This window comes from Cololabis saira, chromosome 4 (genome assembly GCF_033807715.1).
Source record: "Cololabis saira isolate AMF1-May2022 chromosome 4, fColSai1.1, whole genome shotgun sequence".
In the NCBI taxonomy this organism is placed as follows: domain Eukaryota; kingdom Metazoa; phylum Chordata; class Actinopteri; order Beloniformes; family Belonidae; genus Cololabis; species Cololabis saira.
The window spans coordinates 46,522,496-46,545,928 of record NC_084590.1 but is presented as its reverse complement, the minus strand read 5'-3'; the positions used below and the strand labels follow the sequence as shown (position 1 = coordinate 46,545,928).

At 43.9% G+C, this 23,433-nt stretch overlaps 2 protein-coding genes across 2 annotated transcripts; one reads left to right on the top strand and one right to left on the bottom strand.

The window, feature by feature from the left end:
- The first annotated feature begins 1,999 nt into the window (after window positions 1-1,999).
- Window positions 2,000-13,272, top strand: LOC133442043 (cytochrome c oxidase subunit 7A2, mitochondrial). Its single transcript, XM_061719931.1, has 4 exons — window positions 2,000-2,113; window positions 10,604-10,690; window positions 11,596-11,680; window positions 13,064-13,272. Exons 1-4 carry the CDS (start codon window positions 2,099-2,101, stop codon window positions 13,114-13,116), a joined length of 240 nt encoding a protein of 79 aa, XP_061575915.1. The 5' UTR covers window positions 2,000-2,098; the 3' UTR covers window positions 13,117-13,272.
- On the bottom strand, window positions 12,731-23,080 carry chp2 (calcineurin-like EF-hand protein 2). Its single transcript, XM_061719930.1, has 7 exons — window positions 22,984-23,080; window positions 18,632-18,704; window positions 16,932-17,012; window positions 16,710-16,834; window positions 16,569-16,630; window positions 15,423-15,545; window positions 12,731-15,163 (listed from the first exon to the last, which is right to left on the bottom strand). The coding sequence occupies exons 1-7, from the start codon at window positions 23,057-23,059 to the stop codon at window positions 15,110-15,112; spliced, it is 594 nt and encodes a 197-aa protein (XP_061575914.1). The 5' UTR covers window positions 23,060-23,080; the 3' UTR covers window positions 12,731-15,109.
- Window positions 23,081-23,433: the final 353 nt, after the last annotated feature.

Here is a 23,433-nt window from a genome sequence, read left to right as displayed (position 1 = left end):
AGTGGTGGAACCTTCAGAGACCCGTGGAGACGTGAACGCTGTCCATCCATCCACCCATCATCCATTTATCCATCATCCATCCATCCATCCACCCATCCATCATCCATCCATCATCCATCTATCCACCCATCCATCATCCATCCATCCATCCACCCATCCTCCATCCACCCATCCATCATCCATCCATCCATCCACCCATGCATCATCCATCCATCCATCCATCCATCATCCATCCACCCATCCATCATCCATCCATCCATCCATCCATCCACCCATCCATCATCCATCAATCCACCCATCCATCCATCCATCACCCATCCATCCATCCATCCATCCTCCATCCATCCATCCATCCATCATCCATCTATCCACCCATCCATCCATCATCCATCCATCCATCCATCCATCCATCATCCATCCATCCATCATCCATCTATCCACCCAACCATCCATCCATCCATCATCCATCCATCCATCATCCATCCATCCATTCATCCATCCATCCATCCATCCATCCATCCATCCATCCATTCATCCATCCATCCATCATCCAGATTGTATTAGTGTATTATTTGCAAGACCTGATAGTGCCTTATGTTCCTGGCAGAGTCCTCCGTTCTCGGAGTGCAGGTTTACTCGTAGTTCCTAGAGTATCCAAATGTAGATTTGGAGGGCGGGCGTTCTGCTATCAGGCACCACTACTATGGAACCAACTTCCAATCTGGGTTAAGGAGGCTGACACCACCTCCACCTTTGAAACCAAACTTAAAACCTTTCTGTTTAGTAAAGCCTATAGTTAGTGTTTAGTAAACCTCTAGCTGGTGTTGGTAAATCTCTAGGTAGTGGAAACTCTAGTGTGTTAGAGTCGCTCCTGTAGTTTCTTGTGCTGGCCCCCCCTTTTTTTCTCTTTTTTCTTTTTTGTCCATGTTGCAGCATCATCTGCCGGTGGTGAAGAGCATATCTGAATGAACAACACCGGAACCTGCAGCGTGGGAGTGAGAGGGGCAGGGTAACGGCCCGGTCAGGCGGGGGAGAGATTTGTCCGTCAAGACTCCTCTCCCTGGCCCTGCCCCTTCTCAACCTTTCCCCGACCCTGCACCCCAACCTGGGGCTTGCTGATTGGGCTGGAGCTTCGGGAGCTGCATGCTGGCCTGCGGTCCCCCCCCCTGGTCATCCCGTTGCTGCTTCCACCTGCCTGCTGTGCTGTTGACGTCCGCGACCCCCAGTCTGGCCCTCGGCAGGAGGGTCCTCCCTTATGATCCAGGTCCTGGTCCAGGTTTCTTCCCTCCTAAAGGGGAGTTTTTCCTTGCCACTGTTTGGCTTAAGGCTTTTCTCCCACTAGGGGAGTTTTTACCTGCCATTGTTTATGTAATAAATGCTGGGGGGTTTATGTTTATGTTTATGTTTATGTTCATGTTCTGGGTCTCTGGAAAGCGTCTAGAGACAACTTTTGTTGTATTAGACGCTATATAAATAAAATTGAAAATTGATCCATCCATCCATCTAAACATCCATCCATCCATATAAACATCATCCATCCATCCATCCATCCATCTATCCAGGGTCAAATAAATGAAGGCTGATGCATGCTGGGAAATAAAACCTTTACTGCGCCTTTAAAACGTTGAGGTGTAACTGCTGCAGCCTGAAGTCCAAATAAGTTCATCGAGTAACCCGACCTGAGACACACACACACACACACACACACACACACACACACACACACACACACACACACACACACACGAACACGAACACACTGGAGTTTGGCCTCTACGGCGGATCGTAGTTTGGCAGCGAGTCAGAGGTTCTGGTCCCGCCTGCTAGTGTGTGTGTGTGTGTGTGTGTGTGTGTGTGTGTGTGTGTGTGTGTGTGTGTGTGTGTGTGTGTGTGTGTGTGTGTGTGTGTGTGCGTGCGTGCGTGCGTGCGTGCGTGCGTGCGTGCGTGCGTGCGTGCGTGCGTGCGTGCGTGCGTGCGTGCGTGCGTGCGTGCGTGCGTGCGTGCGTGCGTGCGTGCGTGTGTGTGTGTGTGTGTATTTATTTGTGTGTATTTGTGTGCGTGTGTGTGTCCTTGAGGGTAAACTCCACAGCAGCTCGACATGAACCACTTGTTGGTGAGTACAGCTCAGGGTTTTTCTCTTTTCGTGGTTGTAGATCGGATCAGCGGGAGCACGGCGGCGACCTCGGGTTGCCGGGGGGGTCGCGGCGGGGTCACGGTGCGGTCGCCGTGGCGATTGTGTCGGAGGGTACGACCCGTGTTTGCAGGGTTTCCCCACACGGACGCCCCGACAGCTGCGCCTGAGCCGTGGAGAGCGACGGTGCAGCTCGGCACGTAGGAGGAGCAGAAACATTTTCTGTTCCTCGCCACGGCGTTGTAGTTAGAGACAAGGTCACAGGACCCGGTCACAAGGTCAACGGGGTCAGCTGATCAATCAACCGTCAATCACTGATCAATAGCTGATCAATCAGCCTTCAATCTCTGATCAATAGTTGATCATTACACCTCTCCCTCAGAATTAAACCAAAGCCTCACAGGACGTAGAGATAAGATCAGCGGAGCAATACCTGACAGCATTGACCTCCGACGGACACCTGTCAGGGACTCGTCTAGGGCAGGGGTTCTTAACCTTTCTGACCTTGGGGCCCAATTTTTTCAGTACAGAGTGGCCCGGGGCCCATTAAATATTAACACTGTATAGCAGGGGTACTTAACTAAAACTTTAAGAGGTCCATTTAGAGAAAATGTACTAAAGCGAAGGTCCAGAACATCATAATATATATATATATATATATATATATATATATATATATATTCAAGTAGCCTCATAGTTGTATCAACATCTGCATCTGACTGTTATATTAAAAAAAGTACATATTTGCCAATTAACATGTTTAACTTGAATTAAACATATTTTTTTCTCTTAAAAATAAAATACATCTTATTTTATTTCTCTACCAGCAGTTTGAATTTCCCCTTTTCTTTGTTAATTGTCTCAACACATTTTTCTAATAAATGAATATAAACATTGATGAGCCTGGAACGATATTTAGTTTTAATTATGTTCACTGTGGAGAAAGCTGCTTCACAGCTGTATCTGGACCCAAACATGGGCAGGATGTTTTAAGATGGTCAGTTTATTTTCTGTGACTTCAGTTCAGACTTGAGTGAATATGTTTGATGAAAAACTTTGTGTTTTGTTTCAGTGGCGTTTCACTTTCGCACTTTGAACGCCACGGTCTCTGAACGTATGAGACACTGGTTTTGTCCCAGTGGGAAGACTGAACCAGGATGAATCTGTCCATTCCGGGTTGAACTTTCGTTTCCACCTGTTATGCTTCTCATCTCTGTATATAGAGCCAAGCTAATTACCGTATTTTGACGACCATTCGGGCGCCGTGTGGAAAGGAGCACCCTCAGTTTTGTGTCATTTCTGTATTTAAAACACACACACAGCGTGCCGTGTGGAAAGGCGCCGTCAACACACACACACAAGCATACAAGTGTGCATATTTAAAAATAGAGCTGGAACAAAACTTAGTTTGACTGTACTTTATTTAAGATATTACATTAATCAGTTGTCAGAGGACTCAGCGCGTCAGGTTTCATCCGAGCCTGATCAGCTGAGACGGGCAGCTCTCTGGCTGCGGAGTAGCCGAATCTTTCCGATGCTTTTGAGAAAGCCCGAACAACAGTCCAGTCCAGCAGACACGTCAGCCCTGCATCTACATGTACAATCCTTCAGCAGTAACGACGGAGCCCGCAAGCCCGAGTGGCACCGACCTCCCCGGCCGCGGGGACGCGTCAGGATAAATGATCACGCCGCGCTCGCTCGCTCTGGGCGCAGACCCAATTAATCGATCCCTGACCCTGGCGGATCTAAACCTACTCTGTGCAAAATGAAGGATTTACTCTGTAAATACACACCATTTCTCTTACTATTACACGTACAGCTAGCTGAGTGTCTTCTCCTCATTTGGTCGGGAGTTGCTATGCAGTCCCCACATGTATAAAACTGATTTTTTTCGCGGCCCACTAGATGGCGCTCGCGCCCCAAGTGTGGGCCGCGGCCCTATGGTTAAGAATCACTGGTCTAGGGGACACCTGTCAGGGACTCGTCTCAGGGACACCTGTTGGGGACATCCATCCATCCATCCATCCATCCATCCATCCATCCATCCATCCATCCATCCATCCATCCATCCATCCATCCATCCATCCATCCATCCATCCATCCAATCATCCATCATCCATCCAATAGGGCTGTACCACGTGCACTTCCGCTCAGCGACCACCACTTAGCTATTTTAGCTTGGCTATGCTAAGCCATGGTGCTAACGTGACTTTGGTGAATTTACAACTATTTTTTATTAATTTTAATTATTTTATTATTTTATTGATTTAATTTGCCTGAAGATGATTATTTTGTACTTTTGTCTGTTTGAATGGTTGTGTTAAAAAAATAAATCAGACGTTACTCAACAGTTACTCAGTACTTGAGTAGTTTTTTCACCAAGTACTTTTTTACTTTTACTCAAGTAATTATTTGGATGACTACTTTTTACTTCTACTTGAGTCATATTATTCTGAAGTAACAGTACTTTTACTTGAGTACAATTTTTGGCTCATCTACCCAGCTCTGCCCGGAACCGACCCGGAACCGACCCGCTACTGACTGGACCTGTTTTCCAGGGGGAACTTTCAGCGTATAGTCTGGTTTTTTAAGGTTAATCTAGAGATCTGAGGACTTCCTGCTCCTCTGTTAATGATCAGGGGCCTCATCTATAAAGCTTGCTTGCGCAGAAAAAGCGCCTGAAAGTTGCGGAAGCCGCCTTCTACGCAAATCCTCGGATCTAAAAAGAAAAAACTAACCGAAAAATCTGCTTATCTTTACGGCAACTCGGACCCTCCCGTAAGAATTTACTTAAGACACGGGGAACTGGCGGCGCAGGGTTTGAGGTGGTGAAATGAAGCCAGATTCATGTCATACTCTTAATAATGTCATCACATATCACAAAATATATCAGACTTAAAATAATAAAATAATAAAATAAAATAATATAGCGCTGATCGTGTTCCTCTGTGTGTGAAGCTCAGTCAGTCAGGACTCTGCTGCTGCTGGAGCTGCAGCCGCGGTGCAGGACACGCCGGGAACCTCCTTCACCGCTTTAGGACAGAACAAATGAGGGGCTGCGTTTAGGGAGCCCCACGGAGCCCCTCATTTCTTCCCTAAAGGGACTCAGATTTGTTTTCATATATATGAGTTTTACGGGCGCGTGAAACCTTTACGTGCGGGTGTATGGTGCCTAAATTATGGCCCCGCGTTAAAACGACGCAGAGCCTACGGCGTAGGTGCGCGTCGCCGCGTACCCTACGCCGTAGGTTCTGCGTTGGTGACGCAGAACCATAAACCCGCCCTGAGCAGCTCTGAGGGGAGACGGGGCCGTTCTCGTATCGCTTTCATACAGTGTCTTGATAATTTGCAATTTAAGGCTGAGCCTACCGTTGGTTTTTAAACTGTAAAAAGTAAGGGGAAAATAAACATGATTTTGAAAAGACGGGGGGACGTGTGTCCCCCTGTTGCACCGGGGAACTCACGGCGTTCCGCGCAGCAACGGCGTGCTGCCACTCACTCGCTTTATTTTATACTATTTATTTTTCTACTTTTACTGTGACCACGAAATAATGTGGTTTTCCTGTCCTCCTCCTCATCAACAACATCTAGATCTCAGATCTCAGTGAAATTCAGTGGCACGGTGGCTCGACACGTTCATTCATTCATTCTGAAGCCAAACAGGTTGCAGGAAGCCACTGCGCATGCTCAACAGGCTCATTCATATGCAAAATGATTCCATTTTCGGTAGAAAGTGGGCGTGTAGAGGGCGGGATACCAGGCGGATTCACGTGCGCAGCCTTCCAGCTGGACTGTGATTTATAAAGAGAACCTTACGTGGAAGTCTGCGTGCACGCGGTTTTATAGATCCGGATTTTTTTTTGCGCCCGGCATTTTCGGCTTTTGAGCGTACGTGCACTTTTAGTATGACTCCTACGCAGTCCATTTTAAATGAGGCCCCAGCTCTTGTTGACGAAGCCCAGGTCCTTCAATCCGGTCTGGACCGAACCAGAGAGGACGTGTCCTCGGTTCTGGACGGGACCGGAGAGGTTAAACACTCTTCACTTGCTGCCGTTTGTAGCGAGGAGAAGCAGGAACTTCCTGCTCGTCTGTTTTTAGCCGACACTTGAAGCTGAGTGACAACGCAAGTGTTTCACGTGTTGAAAGACAGAGAACAGCCGCACACACACACACACACACACACACACACACACACACACACACACACACACACACACACACACACACACACACACACACACACACACACACACACACACACACACACACACACTCACACACACACACACACACACACACACACACACACACACACACACACACTCACACACACACACACACACACACACACACACACACACACACACGTTCCGGATGATTTGATTGGCTCCCAGGAGCGGGTAGCCCCGCCCCCAGGAACCCTGACCTTGGTGGAGCGTTAAACAGTCATGACTCTGGTCTCCGTCTGAACCTCCATAAAACTCCACCTGTTGGAGCCGAAGGTACAAACCGGCAGAGAGTCTGGATCAGAACCAGGGACCAGATCTGGACTCCCTGGACTGTTCAGAATCAGAATCAGAAACAATCTTTATTGTCACATCATATTACAAGTAACATGGGTGAAAATCTTGGTTGTGCAGGCTCATCATTGCAGTTAAAAAGATAGAGAGACAAAAGACAAAATGCATAGTGCATGAATAATCTACATGATACAGTATGTGAAATAAAAAATAGAAAAAATAAATAGTCTTGGGCCTATGTGTATAATATAAGAATCTCTATTAAGAAGAGACACGTTCAGTTCAGTCTGTCACCAGAACTAGGTCTTGTTCAGCAGTCTATAAGCTGAATCTGGTGGTGCTGCTCTTTATGCACCGGTACCGTTTGTTGCCGTGGGTGAGGCAGTGGCTGGAACAGGCTCTGGCTGGGGTGATGGATGTCCCGAATTATGTTTTGGGCCTTAAGCTGGGCATACACTGTGCAATATTTTAAATCGTTTGATTCAGCCCCATTTCACACTACACGACTAGATCGCTGAGTTCAAAAGTTCACAGCCCATGATTTATGGTCTCACACTGTACGACCCGATGCTCGGATGCGACCCGTCTGCTCACACTATACGATCATAATCCTCCCGTCGGACTTCTGAGTACTGGAACTCGAGGCCGGTTTTGGGGCAGGGGTGGCTGTGTCCACCCAAACATGCGTCCTGCCCACCCGATCAAAGGTTATGGGGATCCTTTATTTTTTTATAATTTTATTTTTTTATATATACAAAAAAATCCCAAAATATCTGTACCGTTTCTGATTGGGTGGGCACTGCACATCATTTTTAGACACAACAATGAACGCATACCGCAAAAGTTGTGTCTCGGCGGAGGGACCCAGCGTCACAGCAAAATGAGACAACAGATAAGAGAAGAGTTCAGAAAAGCACACAGAGCACACACTAGGCTGATTTATGGTTCCGCATTACACCAACGCAGAGCCTACGGCGTAGGCTACGTGGCATCATGCCCCATACGGTGCAGGTCGCCCCAAACCCTACGCCGTATGCGTATGGTTGGGCAGACATGGATCAGGATTTCAAACACGTTTGATTTTCTTGCGAGCACACGATTTGTGATCGGGAGTTCGTCGTGAGTTGTTACCGTCTCGTCGTGAGGTGTTACTCTCTCGTCGTGAGGTGTTACTCTCTCGTCGTGAGGTGTTACTCTCTCATCGTGAGGTGTTACTCTCTCGACGTTACCCCACGTATACTGCACGAGGCACGAGCAACAATTGGGTCGAAATCTGGCCCGATCCAAAAAATAGTCGCACGACTGGAAAATCGGCTCAAAACGAGCCAATAATCGCACAGTGTATTATTTAGCCACACAATGTTTCTCATGAAGCTCTTGGAGAGGTGGAAGCTTCCCCTCCCGCAATGCGCTGTGATGTTCGTACTGCCCTCTGCTTTGCTTTCTGTTCTGCAGCGGTGCAGTTTCCGAACCAGGCAGTGGTGCCGCTCATCAGGTGGTTGTGTAGAAGGCCCTGAGGATACGGGGGCTCACATTGAACCTCTTCAGACGCCTCAGGCAGTAGAGCCGCTGTTGGGCCTTTTTCACCACTTTTGTAATGTGTGTAGCCACTTCAGGTCCCTCGATATGTGAATTCCGAGGAACTTGAAGTCTTTGACCTGCTCCACAGCAGCACCATTGACTACGTTTACATGCAGTCAAAATTCGGGTTATTGCTAATATTCCGGTTACTGAAACATTCTGAATATTCCGTTTACATGGTAATTAATCATTCAGGATATCCCGATCAAACCAGCGACGCGCGAAGAACATCATGACGCAATTCCCATCATTTCCGCTTCTTCTTCCTGTATCCAAATTCAAAACAAATGCTGCTTCGCGCAACTTTTCGCTCACCTTCTTGTAAATCTCGCTAACAACATAAATATCTGTGGCTTGCATATCTTTTTTTTTTAAATAGAGCGGATGCGGCTTATATGCAGGTGTGGCTTATAGTGCAGAAAATATGGTATTTATATTTACTTTCATTTTGATCAAATCTGACATTTGAAGTGTCGCTAATGAAATGACATCTGAGGTGAAACCAGGACTAAGGGAGATTAAACCAGGACCTGTAATCACCTTAAATGTCTGAGTCTTTTATCAGTCGGGGTAAATCTGAACCAACCTCTCTCTGTTTTTAACTGGAGTCCAGGTTCCTGAGCTACTGGGAACCCTCCAGATGTTCTGTCAGAGAGAACATCTGGAGGGCTCATCTGCTGCTAACATCATTGTTCTGGTTCTGGATACAAGCAGCGTAAAATGACCATCGACCCCCAAGACCAGCACATGCGCAGATAAAGACTGTAACCTGTCACTTCCACTAAAGATATCTACAAACATATTTATCTATGAAACAAGAACCTCAGCTGAGGAGGGAATCCGGAACTGAGACTTTCTCTTCCTCTTTTGTCTGAGCTGTAAATAGAAACCTAACGGAGCAGCTGGACGACCCGACTGGCCCGGAGCTCGTTGGCTGTTTTACCTGGGAGGAAAACATTTCTAGCATTAGCATTAGTACTAGCATTAGCATTAGTACGGCAGCACCTCAGCAGTCCTATGTGGTTTATTGTTGTGTTGTTCTCAGATGTAAGTCGCCTTCGGATTAAAAGCGTCTCCTAAATGTAGTAGTAGTAGTAGTAAAACGTCATTCGTAGTAAATTTAACTAAAGGTGAAACAAATATATTATTTCCCCACTACATTCAAAGTGAGATATTTCAAGCCTTTATTTATTATGATTTTGGTGATTATGGCTCACAGTTTATGAATAAATTAGAGAGTATTTTATGAAATCAATAAACAATTCCATCATCAAAATTATAACAAATAAAGGTTTCACATATCTTGCTTTGCATGTAATAAGACTAGGTAATATATTAGTTTCACCTTGTAAGTTGAATTATTAAAATAAATTAACTTTTACACCATATTCTAGTTGAATTATTTAAATAAGTTAACTTTTACACCATACTCTAGTTGAATTATTTAAATAAATTAACTTATACACCATATTGAAGTTGAATTATTGAAATAAATTAACTTTTACACCATATTCTAGTTGAATTATTGAAATAAATTAACTTTTACACCATATTCTAGTTGAATTATTGAAATAAATTAACTTTTACACCATATTCTTCACCTGTAGGCTATATTTTACATCTTGGCTGATGTGGACATAAATAGCATAGGAGGCAATTTCTGTTGCTAGTATGGTTGGCTGTCTGTGCAGTCATGCAAGTTCAATGCTATTAAAGCACTTTAAACTTTAAATTAAAGCATTTTGTTTTTTCATATAAAATAAACACATTTTTATGCAGTTTAGAAGTTTTGGGGCTTTTTTTTGGCTCCTGCGCTGCTGAAATCAGGGCGTCCCTTATTTCTATTTCTGAAAGGTGGCAACCCTAGTTGGCTTTTTACCTGGGAGGAAAACATTTCTAGCATTAGCATTAGTATGGCAGCACCTCAGCAGTCCTATGTGGTTTATTGTTGTGTTGTTCTCAGATGTAAGTCGCTTTCGGGTAAAAGCTTCTGCTAAATGTAGCAGTAGCAATAGTAGTAGTAGCAGTAGTAGTGGCAGTAATAGTAGAAGTAATAAAAATAGTAGTAGTAATAAAAATAGTAGTAGTAGTAGTAATAATAGTAGTAGCAGTACTAGCAGTAGTATGATGGATGGTTGATGAATCACCACACAAAACTCCAAACTGAACTCTGAGAGACTGTTAACAACTTTAGAGACAAAATCCTCCAAAAGGAGAATAAAATCACCACAAACACAAAAACAAAACTCCCCCATTAAGGACAGAAATGAGCCAGAAAAACCCAAACGGTCCCTACAGGGGGACTAAACATCCACAGCTGGAGCCAGAACCAGAACCACAATGGTTCCCTCTGACCTCTCTCTGTTTGCAGAAAGTTCCCGTGGTGGCCAGCCGGGCCTTCAGCAGCACCGCCGGCAGGCTGAGGAACAAGGTCCCCGAGGCCCAGAAACTCTTCCAGGTGAGGAACCGGCAGCACCGGTCCGTTTGGTTCCCGTTAACCGGGTCACAAATGCTCCAGGTGGAAGCGGGTCAACACAGACGATGTTTGTGGGGTTCAGCTCAAACTGCAGCAGTTGGAGGTGATTAGTGGAAATAAGACCCAAATAAAACAGACGAGGAGGTTTCACCACTTCCTGCTCTGTTTATTGGACTCAGGTCCGTTTTCCTGGTGTTTAATCAAGATAAGTGGAGACTTTATTCAGGAAAAATGCTTAAACAAACATTTTGAATGGTAATTTAATCTCCGTAATGTTTGTCTAATATCCTAGTTGGACATTTCTACGGAAGAGTATTAGGGCCAGGCAGGAGAAAAATTAGAATAATATTTTAGAGGAGGAAGATTTTTTTTTCATTACGCACTTCGAGAAAAAAGTCGAAATGTCGAGATTAATGTTGAAGTACAATTTCGATAAAAAAGTCGGAATGTTGAGAAAAAAGTCGAAATGTCGAGAAAAAAACAAAATTTCGACTTTATTCACGAAATTTCAACCTTATTCTTGAAATTGTATTTCAACATTAATCTCGACTTTTCGACTTTTTGCTCGAACTGCACAATAAAAAAAAAATCTTCCCCTCTCAAATATTTTTTCTCCTGCATGGCCTTAATACTTGTGTGTTTTATGTTTCAAAATGTACCGAGTCCCTTCAGAACCAGGCCGTCTCGGGTTTGTTTGGGCCGACCTGGTCTACGAGGCCGTATCTCAGGAAGGGACACACCCCCATCTGTTTAAATGAAGCGTTCATTTGTGATAAGTTGAGGTGAAGCGGGTTCAGCCGCTACGTTTGTTGAATTCTCTCCTTCAAACACTAAAACCTGATTTCTGTTCTCTTCATGATGATGTCCAACGCTACGCGTTGCCGCAGATGGACAACGGGCTGCCGGTCCACATCAAGGGAGGAACCACCGACGTGCTGATGTACCGGGCAACCATGACGCTAACTATTGCAGGTAACCAGCTCCTGAGGACATGTAGGAGTCCAGAGAGACCTGCAGGTTTGGATCCAGACCCTAGTGATCAGTTGAGGACCTGCAGGTCTGGATCCTCATATCAGGTCTCATATCAGGTCTGATATCAGGTCTCATATTCAATTCAATTTTTCTATTCAATTTTATTTATATAGCGTCTAATACAACAAAAGTTGTCTCTAAGCACTTTCCAGAGACCCAGAACATGAACATAAACATAAGCATAAACATAAACCCCCGAGCAATTATTACATAAACAATGGCAGGTAAAAACTCCCCTAGTGGGAGAAAAACCTTAAGCCAAACAGTGGCAAGAAAAACTCCCCTTTAGGAGGGAAGAAACCTGGACCAGGACCTGGATCATAAGGGGGGACCCTCCTGCCGAGGGCCAGACTGGGGGAGTCAGGGACGTCAACAGCACAGCAGGCAGGTGGAAGCAGCAACGGGATGACCAGGGGTGGGGACCGCAGGCCAGCACGCAGCTCCCGAAGCTCCGGCCCAATCAGCAAGTCCCAGGTTGGGGTGCAGGGTCGGGGAAGGGTTGAAAAGGGGCAGGGCCAGGGAGAGGAGTCTTGAGGGACAAACCTCTCCCCCGCCTGCCCGGGCCGTTACCCTGCCCCTCTCACTCCCACGCTGCAGGTTCCGGTGTCCGGCAGAGGATGCTGCAACATGGACAAAAGAGAGAAAAGGGAGGAGAAGGGGGGGCCAGCACAAGAAACTACAGGAGCGACTCTAACACACTAGAGTTTACACTACCTAGAGATTTACCAACACCAGCTAGAGGTTTACTAAACACCAACTATAGGCTTTACTAAACAGAAATGTCTTAAGTTTAGTTTTAAAGGTGGAGTAGGTGTCAGCTTCCTTAACCCAGATTGGAAGTTGGTTCCATAGTAGTGGTGCCTGATAGCAGAACGCCCGCCCTCCAAATCTGCATTTGGATACTCTGGAACGAGTAAACCTGCACTCTGAGAACGGAGAGCTCTGACAGGAACATAAGGCACTATCAGGTTTTGCAAATCAAAGTCAAAGTCAAAGTCAAAGTAGCTTTATTGTCGTTTCTTCACATGTCAGACATACAAGGAATCGACAGATAAGATCTTTTGTGCAGTATGTAAAAACAGTTTTATAAATATATGTTAAAAAAACAGTGACGTGGTCTCTCCTGCTGATTCCTGTCAGTACTCGTGCTGCTGCATTTTGGATCAGCTGGAGCCTATTCAGCAAATTACTTGGACATCCTGCTAATAACACATTACAGTAATCTAATATCAGGTCTCGTATCAGGTCTCATATCAGGTCTCATATCAGGTCTCATATGTCTCATGTGTCCTTGAAGACGTTAACCTGCTCGTGTCTCCACAGGAACCGGCTACTCTCTCTACTGGCTGCTGTTCGCCGCGATGCCTCACAAGTAGAGAGGAGGACGGCTCCGTCTACTTCCTGGAGAGAGACGCTCGGCTCGGTGTGACACTAATGTTTGTTGTGTGTGGATCCTGGTCGTTGTCCCCCGTCCCACCCGGCGGGACCATGATGATCTAAAAAAAGATCCAAAATAAACTCCCAGAATTCCACCTGTGTGTCCCATGGTGTCTTACTTCCTGCTGATCAGAGGTGCACGACTTTAACCCTTGTGCTGTCTTTGGGTCAAGGGAGGGTGAACGGAGAAAAGAAGGAATGAAGGAAAGAAGGAAGTAAGGAAGGAAGGAAGGAAGGAAGGAAGGAAGGAAGGAAGGAAGGAAGGAAGGAAGGAAGGAAGGAAGGAAGGAAGGAAGGAAGGAAAAAAGATGGAAGGGAGCAAAGAATGAAGTTAGGAAGAAAGGAGAAAAGAAGGAAGGAAGTAGGAAAGGGAGTAACGAGGGGAGAAAAGATGGAAGGGAGGAAAGAAGGGAGAAAAGATGGAAGGAAGGAAGAAAGGAGAAAAGAAGGAAGGGAGGAAGGGAGGAAGGAAGTAGGAAAGAGAGTAAGGAAGGGAGAACAGATGGAAGGAAGAAAGAAAGGAGAAAAGAAGGAAGGAAGTAGGAAAGGGAGTAAGGAAGGGAGGAAAGAAGGGAGAAAAGATGGAAGGAAGGAAAGAAGGGAGGAAGGAAGAAAGGAGAAAAGAAGGAAGGAAGGAAGTAGGAAAGGGAGTAAGGAAGGGAGAAAAGATGGAAGGAAGAGAGAAAGAAAGAAAGAAGGGAGACAAAGAAAGAAGGGAGGGAGGAAGGAATGGAGAAAAGGAAAGAAAGAAGCAAAATCAAAGAAGGTAATAAAGGAACGAATGATGGAAGGGAGGTAGGAAGAAAAAGGAGTAAAGGAGGGTAAAAAAGGAGGAAAAGAGGAAAGGAAGAAGGAAGGAGAGAGCAGGAGGAAAGAAAGAAGGAAGAATTGGGTCATTTTGACCCAAACACAGCACAAGGGTTAAAAGCTTTAATAAAGTGTAAAAGATGGTCTAAACCTCCACGGGGGGTCCTGGGGAGTCTGGGGGTTCGTCCAGGAACCATATGGTCCCCCAGCCCCGGACCAGTTCTGGGTCCCGTCTGCTGCAGGAAATGTTTGAGCAACAGCTCCCCCCGGTGGCGTCTCACCAGAACTACAACTCAGATACACCGACCTGGGTCGAGGTCTGGTTAAAATTCTTTTTCTTCTTTTTTTCCTTTTTTTCTATTTTTTCTTCCTTTTTCCTTTCCTTTTTAATCTCGACATTTCGACTTTTTTCTCGAAATTTTAACTTTTTTCTTGACATTTTGACTTTTTTCTTGAGATTGTACTTCAACATTAATCTCAACATTTCGACTTTTTTCTCGAAATTCAACTTTTTTTTTCAACATTTCGACTTGTTTCTCAAAATTGTACTTCAACATTAATCTCGACATTTCAACTTTTTTTTCGACATTTCGACTTTTTTCTCGACATTTTGACTTTTTAACTTGAAGTGCATAATGAAAAATAAAATCCTCCCCCAGTTATAACTAATATAGAAACATGCAGCATGTGTTGTCTTCATTCTAAGGTTTATACAAGACTTTTCATTTTTTGCGACCCCAGACATATTTGTTTTTTGTGTTTTTGCTCCAATATGGCTCTAAAACATTTTGGGTTGCCGACCCCTGCCATAGATGCTGAGCTTCTGCACGTGAAGCTGCAGGAATGAATGAGGAGAAAGTTGCGTCTGTGACTTTGATAAGAGGCTGAAGTAAAGGTGATCCCGTTCTAGCGCATATATAGTCAATGAAATGTAAACACAACAGTACATATTTGACCAGTTATTTTTTGACATTTTAGAGGAAGCTGAGCTTCCCTTGCAGTCTTAGAGGAATCGCCACTGGTCTCCTGGCGTCTCCTGGCGTCTCCTGGCGTCTCCTGGCGTCTCCTGGTGTCTCCTGGTGTCTCGTGTCTCCTGGTGTCTCCTCGTCTCCGTCTGGACCTCTGTTACTCCAGGAAGCGGATGCTCATCTTCTCGTTCACGTTCACCTTCTCCAGAGACTGAAAACACAAAGAAACACACGTTACATCCAGAACAGAGTACTTGTACTTCTCCTGTAGTACTTGAAGTACTTGTAAGTATTTCAATATGTTTATTTTAGAAAGTTTATTCATGTATTTTCTCAGAAAAAGATCAGAACTGGAACTGGTGGTCTGAAGTAATCGGATACGGTCCAGCCGGGTCCAGGTCCAGGTCCAGGTCCAGCCGGGTCTCACCTGAACAAACGATACCAGCGCTGCTATTCTAATCTTTCTGCACCTTTTTGAACTCGTCAAAGGAGATGGCGTCATCCTGGTCCCGGTCGGCCTCCTGGATGGCTCGCTCAGCGATGCAGCGCAGCTGCTCCTCGTTCACCTGCAGGCCCAGCATCTCCTGCAGCACCTGTCAATCAAATTACCTGTCAGTCAAATCACCTGTCAATCAAAGAGCCTGTCAATCAAAGAGCCAGCCGACAGGTTCACAGCTTGATACAGGGCTCCGGTTTCTGGTCATTCTCTACGCCGATGACGCCCTGGTTTATTTTCTAATACGAGCCGTCAGCTTTAGATCAGGGGTGTCAAACTCATTTTGCTTGGCGGGCCGGATTTGACCAATTTTTTTCTCACGGGCCGCACGCTCAAAATAACAAAAACGGTGCGAAATAATTTTTTTTTACTATTGTTATCTAATCCAATATCAGTTTAGTTAATTTTAAAGGAAATATGCACTTTGTTTACACTCTAATTATGTAAAATATATTTCAGGATCTTTTCTTGAAATTTCTGTTTTTTTTTTCCAAATTATGTAAGATACTTTTAATATCATTTTACAAAGATAAACAGAAATAAGTATTTTTTTTATATTTCGCTTTTTTATAGGAAATTTAATTAAAAGCAAAATCTTTCTTATTACATCCGAGAGTGTTTCTTTGTGATTTAGAGATTTTTCCAGTACAATTAAATGTATTTATTTTTAAAAATTGGCCCGGATATTTACGCCAGTGTGCCGAAAAAGTCAGCACTTCTCTTTTAACTGTTTTACTTTGTCACTATCCTTATATTCAAAACTGAAATTCTCCGAATAAATATCTTCTATCATCTTTTTAGCAGTGATATGTTTCCTGCGAAAATATATAATAGCAGTCAGTTAATAAAAATAAACGACCGTCTACAAAGAAATAAAATCGGCAAATGCAGTCTAGAAAACTAAAAAAATGTGGAATAACGATGGATTTGTAGAAGAAATATATTATCGGATATGCTGCGATTCATGGCAATTATTTATGCCTTCCTTTTTAGTAAATTAACATTTCGTTTTTTTTTGCGTTGGAAACTTCTCGCGGGTCGCATGAAAATCTCTCTCGGGCCGCACATTTGACACTCCTGCTTTAGAGGGTTCCTGCAGACCAGCAGGACCACCACGCACCTGAAGGAGCTCGGCTCTGGAGATCTTCCCGTCTCCGTCCAGGTCGTACAGCTGGAAGGCAACTGAACACAAACAGCTGTTAGCATCATTCAGCTTTGGGCGGAGCTTCGGTCAAAACACTCGCCCGGAGCAGAGACTCACATCTGAGTTTCTGGGTCTTGGTGTTGGGCGGTTCTGGCTGCGTTCTGTCTCTGCTCCGGTTCCTGTCCCTGGGACGGAAGTGAGCCAGAACCCGGACAAAGGCGGGAAAGTCCACCGTTTCCTGTCTGGAGGGCAGAGAAACAGGAAATGCCAACTGCTTCCTGTAAAGCTGTAAACCGATCAAAGCAAAAACTGAACGGCGGGTTCTGGTCCCTCCCGTACCCCGGGGAGAAGAATCCAGCGATGATCCGGTCTTTGATGGGGTTCGAGTCCAAGTCGGGGATGGACTCGAAGTCTTCCATCCTGAAACGGAAGCAGAGAGAAACATCAGAAGGCGCCGCCACGGATCCGCCCCGTGATGATGATGTCATCGATATCCAGCGGGCGAATACTCGAAGACCTTAAAGCAGCACTATGTAACTTTCAGCTTTGGTTGAGTTTGGCAGCTCCTTTGGACAAAAGCGGTAGTGCTTTACCAGAAAGAACACTACATTTCCCATGAGCACCAGCGCGTACTGCAGGAAAACTCCTGTCCCCGTCGTTGCATTTGTTTTGATGAGAGAAGACGGGACAGACTTTCAAAACTACTTTTCTGTTTTCAGCGGTCGTTTGCAGGATGGATAGCAAAGAGGTAATGTATCTATTTTTGGCTAAACAATATAATATGACGAAGTTGAAAATCACTAAATTCAACTTGGTTTTATTAAGTTGTTTCAGCGAGATAATGCGCCCGACAAACTCATACGCTCTGCACCTTTTTCCTGTCACGTTTTTTAGAGGGACTTCGTCATAAATTAGTAGTCCAACATACTTCCAAAACGATGTGGGGAGAGGGGCGGCCACGCCCATTTAGGAGACCGGAAGTGTATACCATTTCATACCATTGGCAGTAACGGTAATGCGCTATCTTCTGTAGGATGTAGGATCTTTGGTCCAACATACTTACTGACAAAATAAAAAAATACTTTATAACCTGTGAATAACTGAATGCCCATTCCTTATATTTTGCAGATCAGCCCTGCACAATTTTACAGTTCTCAGGAAAAATACTAGAACCCAAGACAAATCCCCTGTATGTGAAAACATTCTAATCTTGATTCTTATTGAACATAGAACTCTACATTTACATTTGTATCATAACAATTCTGTCTCTCTTGTCGGACATCCCTCCTCGTCTTTCAGCTCACGCCAGCGAGTGAACGCCGGGCCAATGTTTATTCTTGTCCGGGCATTTTTTTTTTGTCCGGGCATTTAGCTTGTTACTCTCCCGCTTTCTTTTTTCGCCTCCTCCGATAAAACTTTTATTTTCTTGGGTTTTTCCGCTGCTTCGGCCATGACACCAGCTTCTGCTGAGCTCTGCGCTCCACGCCCCGCCCAGCTTTGGTCTCGACTACGAATCGGGAAGGAGGGGGAAGTGACGTATGCCGTAAAGCAGTCAAAGTCGTAAAAATGTGTAGTTTTTTAGTGTGTAAGGGTTCCTACCATGCTCCTCAAAGTTACATAGTGCCAGTGAAGGTGATACAGACCATGACAGAGGTTCATTAAACCTGTTGGAAGTTGATGTACCATCACAATGATGATGATGAAATATTATATTAAGGTGGAAAAGTTACATAGTGCTGCTTTAAACGCCTGAAAAGACGGACCCTGACTTGACTGACACCTCAAACCTCCGCCACCGGTACAGAACGTACCGGACCAATGGCAGAATGGCGGGGTTTATATTCTGATTCAAAAACCACCAGACACTAGTCTGGTTGTAGCTCCACCTACTTCACATCATTCCTCTCTCTGATGGGTTGGATGTCAGTTTCAGCTACTGGTACCGGGTCCAGGAACCAGAGGAACCAGACTAGAATCGGGCCACATTCTCTACAGAAGTGGGCGTCGACAACAGGGGGGGCGTGGCCCGGCTAACTCACCTGAGCTGTCCTCGGCCCGCCTTGTCCAGGTAGTCGAACCTCTCTCTGAGACGCTGCAGGTGGCCGGCCGAGACTGAAACACAGAGGTTATTGATTAACCACTAGGAATGGGCGATATTTTACCGTTCACGATATACCGTCAAAAAAATTCCCCACGGTAAGAATTTGTCATCACGCGGTAAAAAACGATAAATTCCCGTTGATGACGTTTTTGTGTAAAGATGATTTACACATCTGAGTTCTGAGTTAAATCCACGCACAACGTACGTGAAGGAAGGAAGGAAGGAAGGAAGGAAGGAAGGAAGGAAGGAAGGAAGGAAGGAAGGAAGGAAGGAAGGAAGGAAGGAAGAAAGAAAGAAAGAAAGAAAGAAAGAAAGAAAGAAAGAAAGAAAGAAAGAAAGAAAGAAAGAAAGAAAGAAAGAAAGAAAGAAAGAAAGAAAGAAGGAAGGAAGGAAGGAAGGAAGGAAGGAAGGAAGGAAGGAAGGAAGGAAGGAAGGAAGGAAGGAAGGAAGGAAGGAAGGAAGGAAGGAAGGAAGGAAGGAAGGAAGGAAGGAAGGAAGGAAGGAAGGAAGGAAAGGGTGTAACTCATTTAATTGGTTTTTATTAATTTAATTTAATTGATGACATTTAGTAGTATTTAGTATCTTTTAGAGCAGTGTTTTGGCTCCAAAGACTGAATGTGGTGATAGATTTATAGTTACAAAGGTGGAGTTGAATTGGGTTTTTTTTTTATCGTCATTAGTATCATTATCGGGATAAATGCCAGAAATTATCGTGATACATTTTTTAGTCCATACCGCCCATCCCTATTAACCACACGATCAATGAGTCCTGAGGCATTCTGGGTAATCCATGGTCAACGTATCGCCGTCGTTGACTGTAGATGGAGGTCAGCCACGGATCCGGACCCTAGTGGTCGGTAGAGGACCTGCAGTTTTTGATTCCTTTAAAATGGAACTAAATATTTTAGTTTTTAAGATGTTTTTATCTTTATACTTTTTAATATTTATAATCTTTAGAGCTTTCAGGAGCACATTATGATTAAATAACATATATAAATATAATGTATTAGATTTTCTGACATTATTTAAAGTTAAAGAATTATGTTTCAATGTTGAGTGTGTTTACATAGGAAGTTTAATTCCTCTTTAATTCAGAATTAAAATTAATTAAAATTAGTAAAAATTATCATGTAAACACCTAATTCTGAATGAAAATGGCCATTCCGAATTAAACTTAATTCCGAAGTAGTTGGCTGGTTTATTCTGATTTTAAATCCGAATAGAATAATTCTGCGATCATGTAAACACTCATTCCTCTTTAAATTAATTCCGGTCTTTCTTTCTGCTCGTTCCTTCGTCCGTCTGTCTCCATGACACTTATATTCCGCGCTGGGCTTGTTTTTCAAACAAAGTTTCAAGATGGCAGCACGACAATTTATTTAATAAATAGCTTGGAGGATCTTGAAATAATTAAAAGAACAGATGGCAGGAAACATTAAAATGTGAGCTTTTCAAAATTGTAGCGACTAAGTTTGTTTTTCTTCCGGTAGTTTAACTTCCGGTCCGTCCCCCTATCCAATCAGAACCTTCCCAACCCCCAGACCTGAAGAGGAATTGGAGAAAGCCGATCAAACGTGTTTTCCATGTAAACCTCAATTCGGTATTACTAAAAAATAGATTAATTCAGAATAATTCATTCCGAATTAAAAAACATCATGTAATCGTGTCCAGTTTGTGTCAGATCAGCTGTACGACCACGAGCAGCTGTTATCACCCTCAGCAGGTCCTGGTGGCCCGTATCAGGACCGTATCAGGACCGTATCAGGACCGCTCAGGGCGGGGACCCGGTTCAGGGGGGGTCGCCTCCTATCAGGGCGCCCAGGCGTAAAACCGTCTGGGTTTTCCTGGACCTGCGGGTCCCGGTGGCCCGGCCCGGTTCTCGATCAGGGGGGATGGTGGATTTTATCATATGGGGACAGATAATTTGTGCTGATTACAAATAATATAATATATTACAAATAATAGCACTGACCAAAACAGCTGCAGAAATACTGCAGGAATGACATAGCAGCAGTTAAATGCAGCCTTCTGTAAGCTTTAAATATCCACTGGGCTTACATCAAATACATCAAAAAACAACAATAAAAAAAAACACTTTTCTGAACTTATCAATATGACTCTGTCCTTCACAGGATAAGTAACATGGATCACTGCAAAAACTCAAAATCTTAACAAGAATATCTGTCTTATTTCTAGTTAAAATGTCTCATTTTAGTAAAAAAATCTCATTACACTTAAAACAAGACTCATCACTGGAAAAAACAACAATTTTCACCTGTTTCAAGTAGATTTTCACTTGAAATAAGTAGAAAAATCTGCCAATAGAAGAAGATTTTTTTGGTTGTAATAAGAAGATAAATCTTGTCCCATTGGCAGATTTTCCTACTTATTTCAAGTGAAAATTTACCTGAAACAGGTGAAAATTGTCAAATAAGTTATTTTTCTGGTGTTATTTTTCTGGTGATGATTCTAAATGTAAAATAGCAGTAAAACCACATTCATTGATGGAATGACATTAGGGATGGAAAGGGGGGATGGTAGTTTTACAGGGGGGGATGATTTGGACCGTTTTTATTTCAGGGGGATGCCGTCCCCCCTCATCCCCCTCAACTCCAGTACTGGCGACCGGATGAGGAAGTGATGACGGCGAGCGATTGGCCAAAACAGCTGTCAATCGATCATATTAATCCAGACCCTAGTGGTCAGTAGAGAACCTGCATGTCCGGATCATACTAAACAGTATATACTCAAAAAGTATACTTAAGTTCGGTACACTTTTGAGTAAATATCAGTAGTATTTATGCATTAATTGGGATGTACTAGTCAGAGCCACACGGCACTTCTTGCCGTTGGGAGGGGGAGTTGTTACCATGGTAACAACTCCTGTTACAGCAGCAGTAGCAGCACCGCTCCGCTCTTTCCCCTTTATCCTGGCCCAAACAAGATGATATTATATCCAGTACTGGAATTGAGGGGGGATGAGGGAGGATGGCATCCCCCCCTGAAATAAAAACGGTCCAAATCATCCCCCCTTTCCATCCCTTATGTCATTTCATCAATGAATTGCTGCTATTTCAACATTTAGAGTCATCACCAGAAAAATAACTTATTTGACAATTTTCACCTGTTTCAAGTAAATTTTCACTTGCAATAAGTAGGAAAATCTGTATTTCCCCATTAGTAAGTAAGTAGGAAAATCTGCCAGTGGGATTTATCTTCTACAAGCAAAAAAATCTTGTTCCACTGGCAGATTTTTCTACTTATTTCAATTTTAAGTCTAATGAGATTTCTTTACTAAAATGAAACATTTTAACTAGAAATAAGACAAATATTCTTGTTAAGATTTTGAGTTTTTGCAGTGATCCATTTTACTTATCCTGTGAAGGACAGAGACATATTGATAAGTTCAGAAAACTGATTTTGATGTATTTGATGTAAGCCCAGTGGATATTTAAAGCTTACAGAAGGCTGCATTTAACTGCTGCTATGTCATTCCTGCAGTATTTCTGCAGGTGTTTGGTCACTGCTATTATTTGTAATATATTATATTATTTGTAATCAGCACAAATTATCTGTCCCCATATGATAAAATCCACCATCCCCCCTGATTTATTTTTACAACTCGAGTACTGATTATATCATATTATTATATACGAATATTATAAGTTAATATTATTATACTTAATATTATACTTATGACATATCTGTATCTGCGCAGCACTTAGCAACCAAACACCGCTGCATTGCATTGTGGGAAGTTTCTGCTTAGCTAGTGTCCATCAATTTATACTAATACATTTCTCCAGAATGAGTATGGATAGTACGTACTATTGAGTACGTACTAATGTTTCGGACGCACTAAAAAACCTCACTGTTTCTGCTACTTGTTAGAGTGGAAGTGTGGGATTAGGGACGCAGCTCTGCTCTCGAGCCGACAGAATCATAAATCTATCAAGTTCCATTGTATTTGTAAATATCTTTCAACTGGTTTCCATGGAAACGGCCACTTCAGGAACTTCCTCCACAGAGACATTCCTCCTTTGTCACGTAAGGAAATCTTTTAAGGTCATTTAGTCCTCATTTAGTCCACAAAAGTAAAGTGTTTACATTCCTCGGCCTCCGTTAAAACCGTTTCCATCTGGGAAACTGGTTCCAGATGGTCCACATGGTCCACATGGAGCTTTTCCATCCGGTCCTTCATCTTAGTTCTTCCCAAAGAGACAAGCGGCCCCTGAAACCCGGACCCTGACCCAGACCCTGAAACCCGGACCCTGAAACCCGGAGACTCACAGCCGGTTTCCTGAAGGAGCTCCTGTGTGCCGGCGTCCTCCTCCCCGCCGGAGCTGCTGGAGCTGCTGGTTCCCATCCTGCTGCCCCGGAGTCGTCCAGCTGCAGCGCAGAGATACCAGCTCTTTATAAACCGTCACGCCTCCAGCTCAGCCAATCACAGCCCAGGTGGGCAGGGCTCCTAACTGACGGGAGGGAAACACTAAAACTACTTTGTTAGTGAGACTTTTTATCTAGAGTGGAAGTAAATAAATTCATACCAGGGGTGCTCGATCCAGTATTCAAAGAAAACACAAAAAGGAATGACAGCTATGTGTACGGTTTCGGAGGATGGGGAATTTCTAAGCTTTAAAGAGCTAAAGACAAAGTACGGCCTCGAAAACAAAGACTTATAATATAAATCTTATATAGATACATGCAGTTAAAGGAGCTTGAGGCAGGATTGAGGCAGAA

Bases quoted from the DNA above. Each gene is read 5' to 3' on its own strand.
- LOC133442043 (XM_061719931.1), top strand. The intron at 10,691-11,595 runs GTGAGGAACCGG...GCGTTGCCGCAG, and splicing joins AGGCCCAGAAACTCTTCCAG to ATGGACAACGGGCTGCCGGT. The intron at 11,681-13,063 runs GTAACCAGCTCC...GTGTCTCCACAG, and splicing joins CATGACGCTAACTATTGCAG to GAACCGGCTACTCTCTCTAC.
- chp2 (XM_061719930.1), bottom strand. From the start codon at position 23,059: ATGGGAACCAGCAGCTCCAGCAGCTCCGGCGGGGAGGAGGACGCCGGC. The intron at 18,705-22,983 runs GTGAGTCTCCGG...TCTGTGTTTCAG, and splicing joins GCTCCTTCAGGAAACCGGCT to TCTCGGCCGGCCACCTGCAG. The intron at 15,546-16,568 runs GTGCGTGGTGGT...TTTGATTGACAG, and splicing joins CCAGAGCCGAGCTCCTTCAG to GTGCTGCAGGAGATGCTGGG.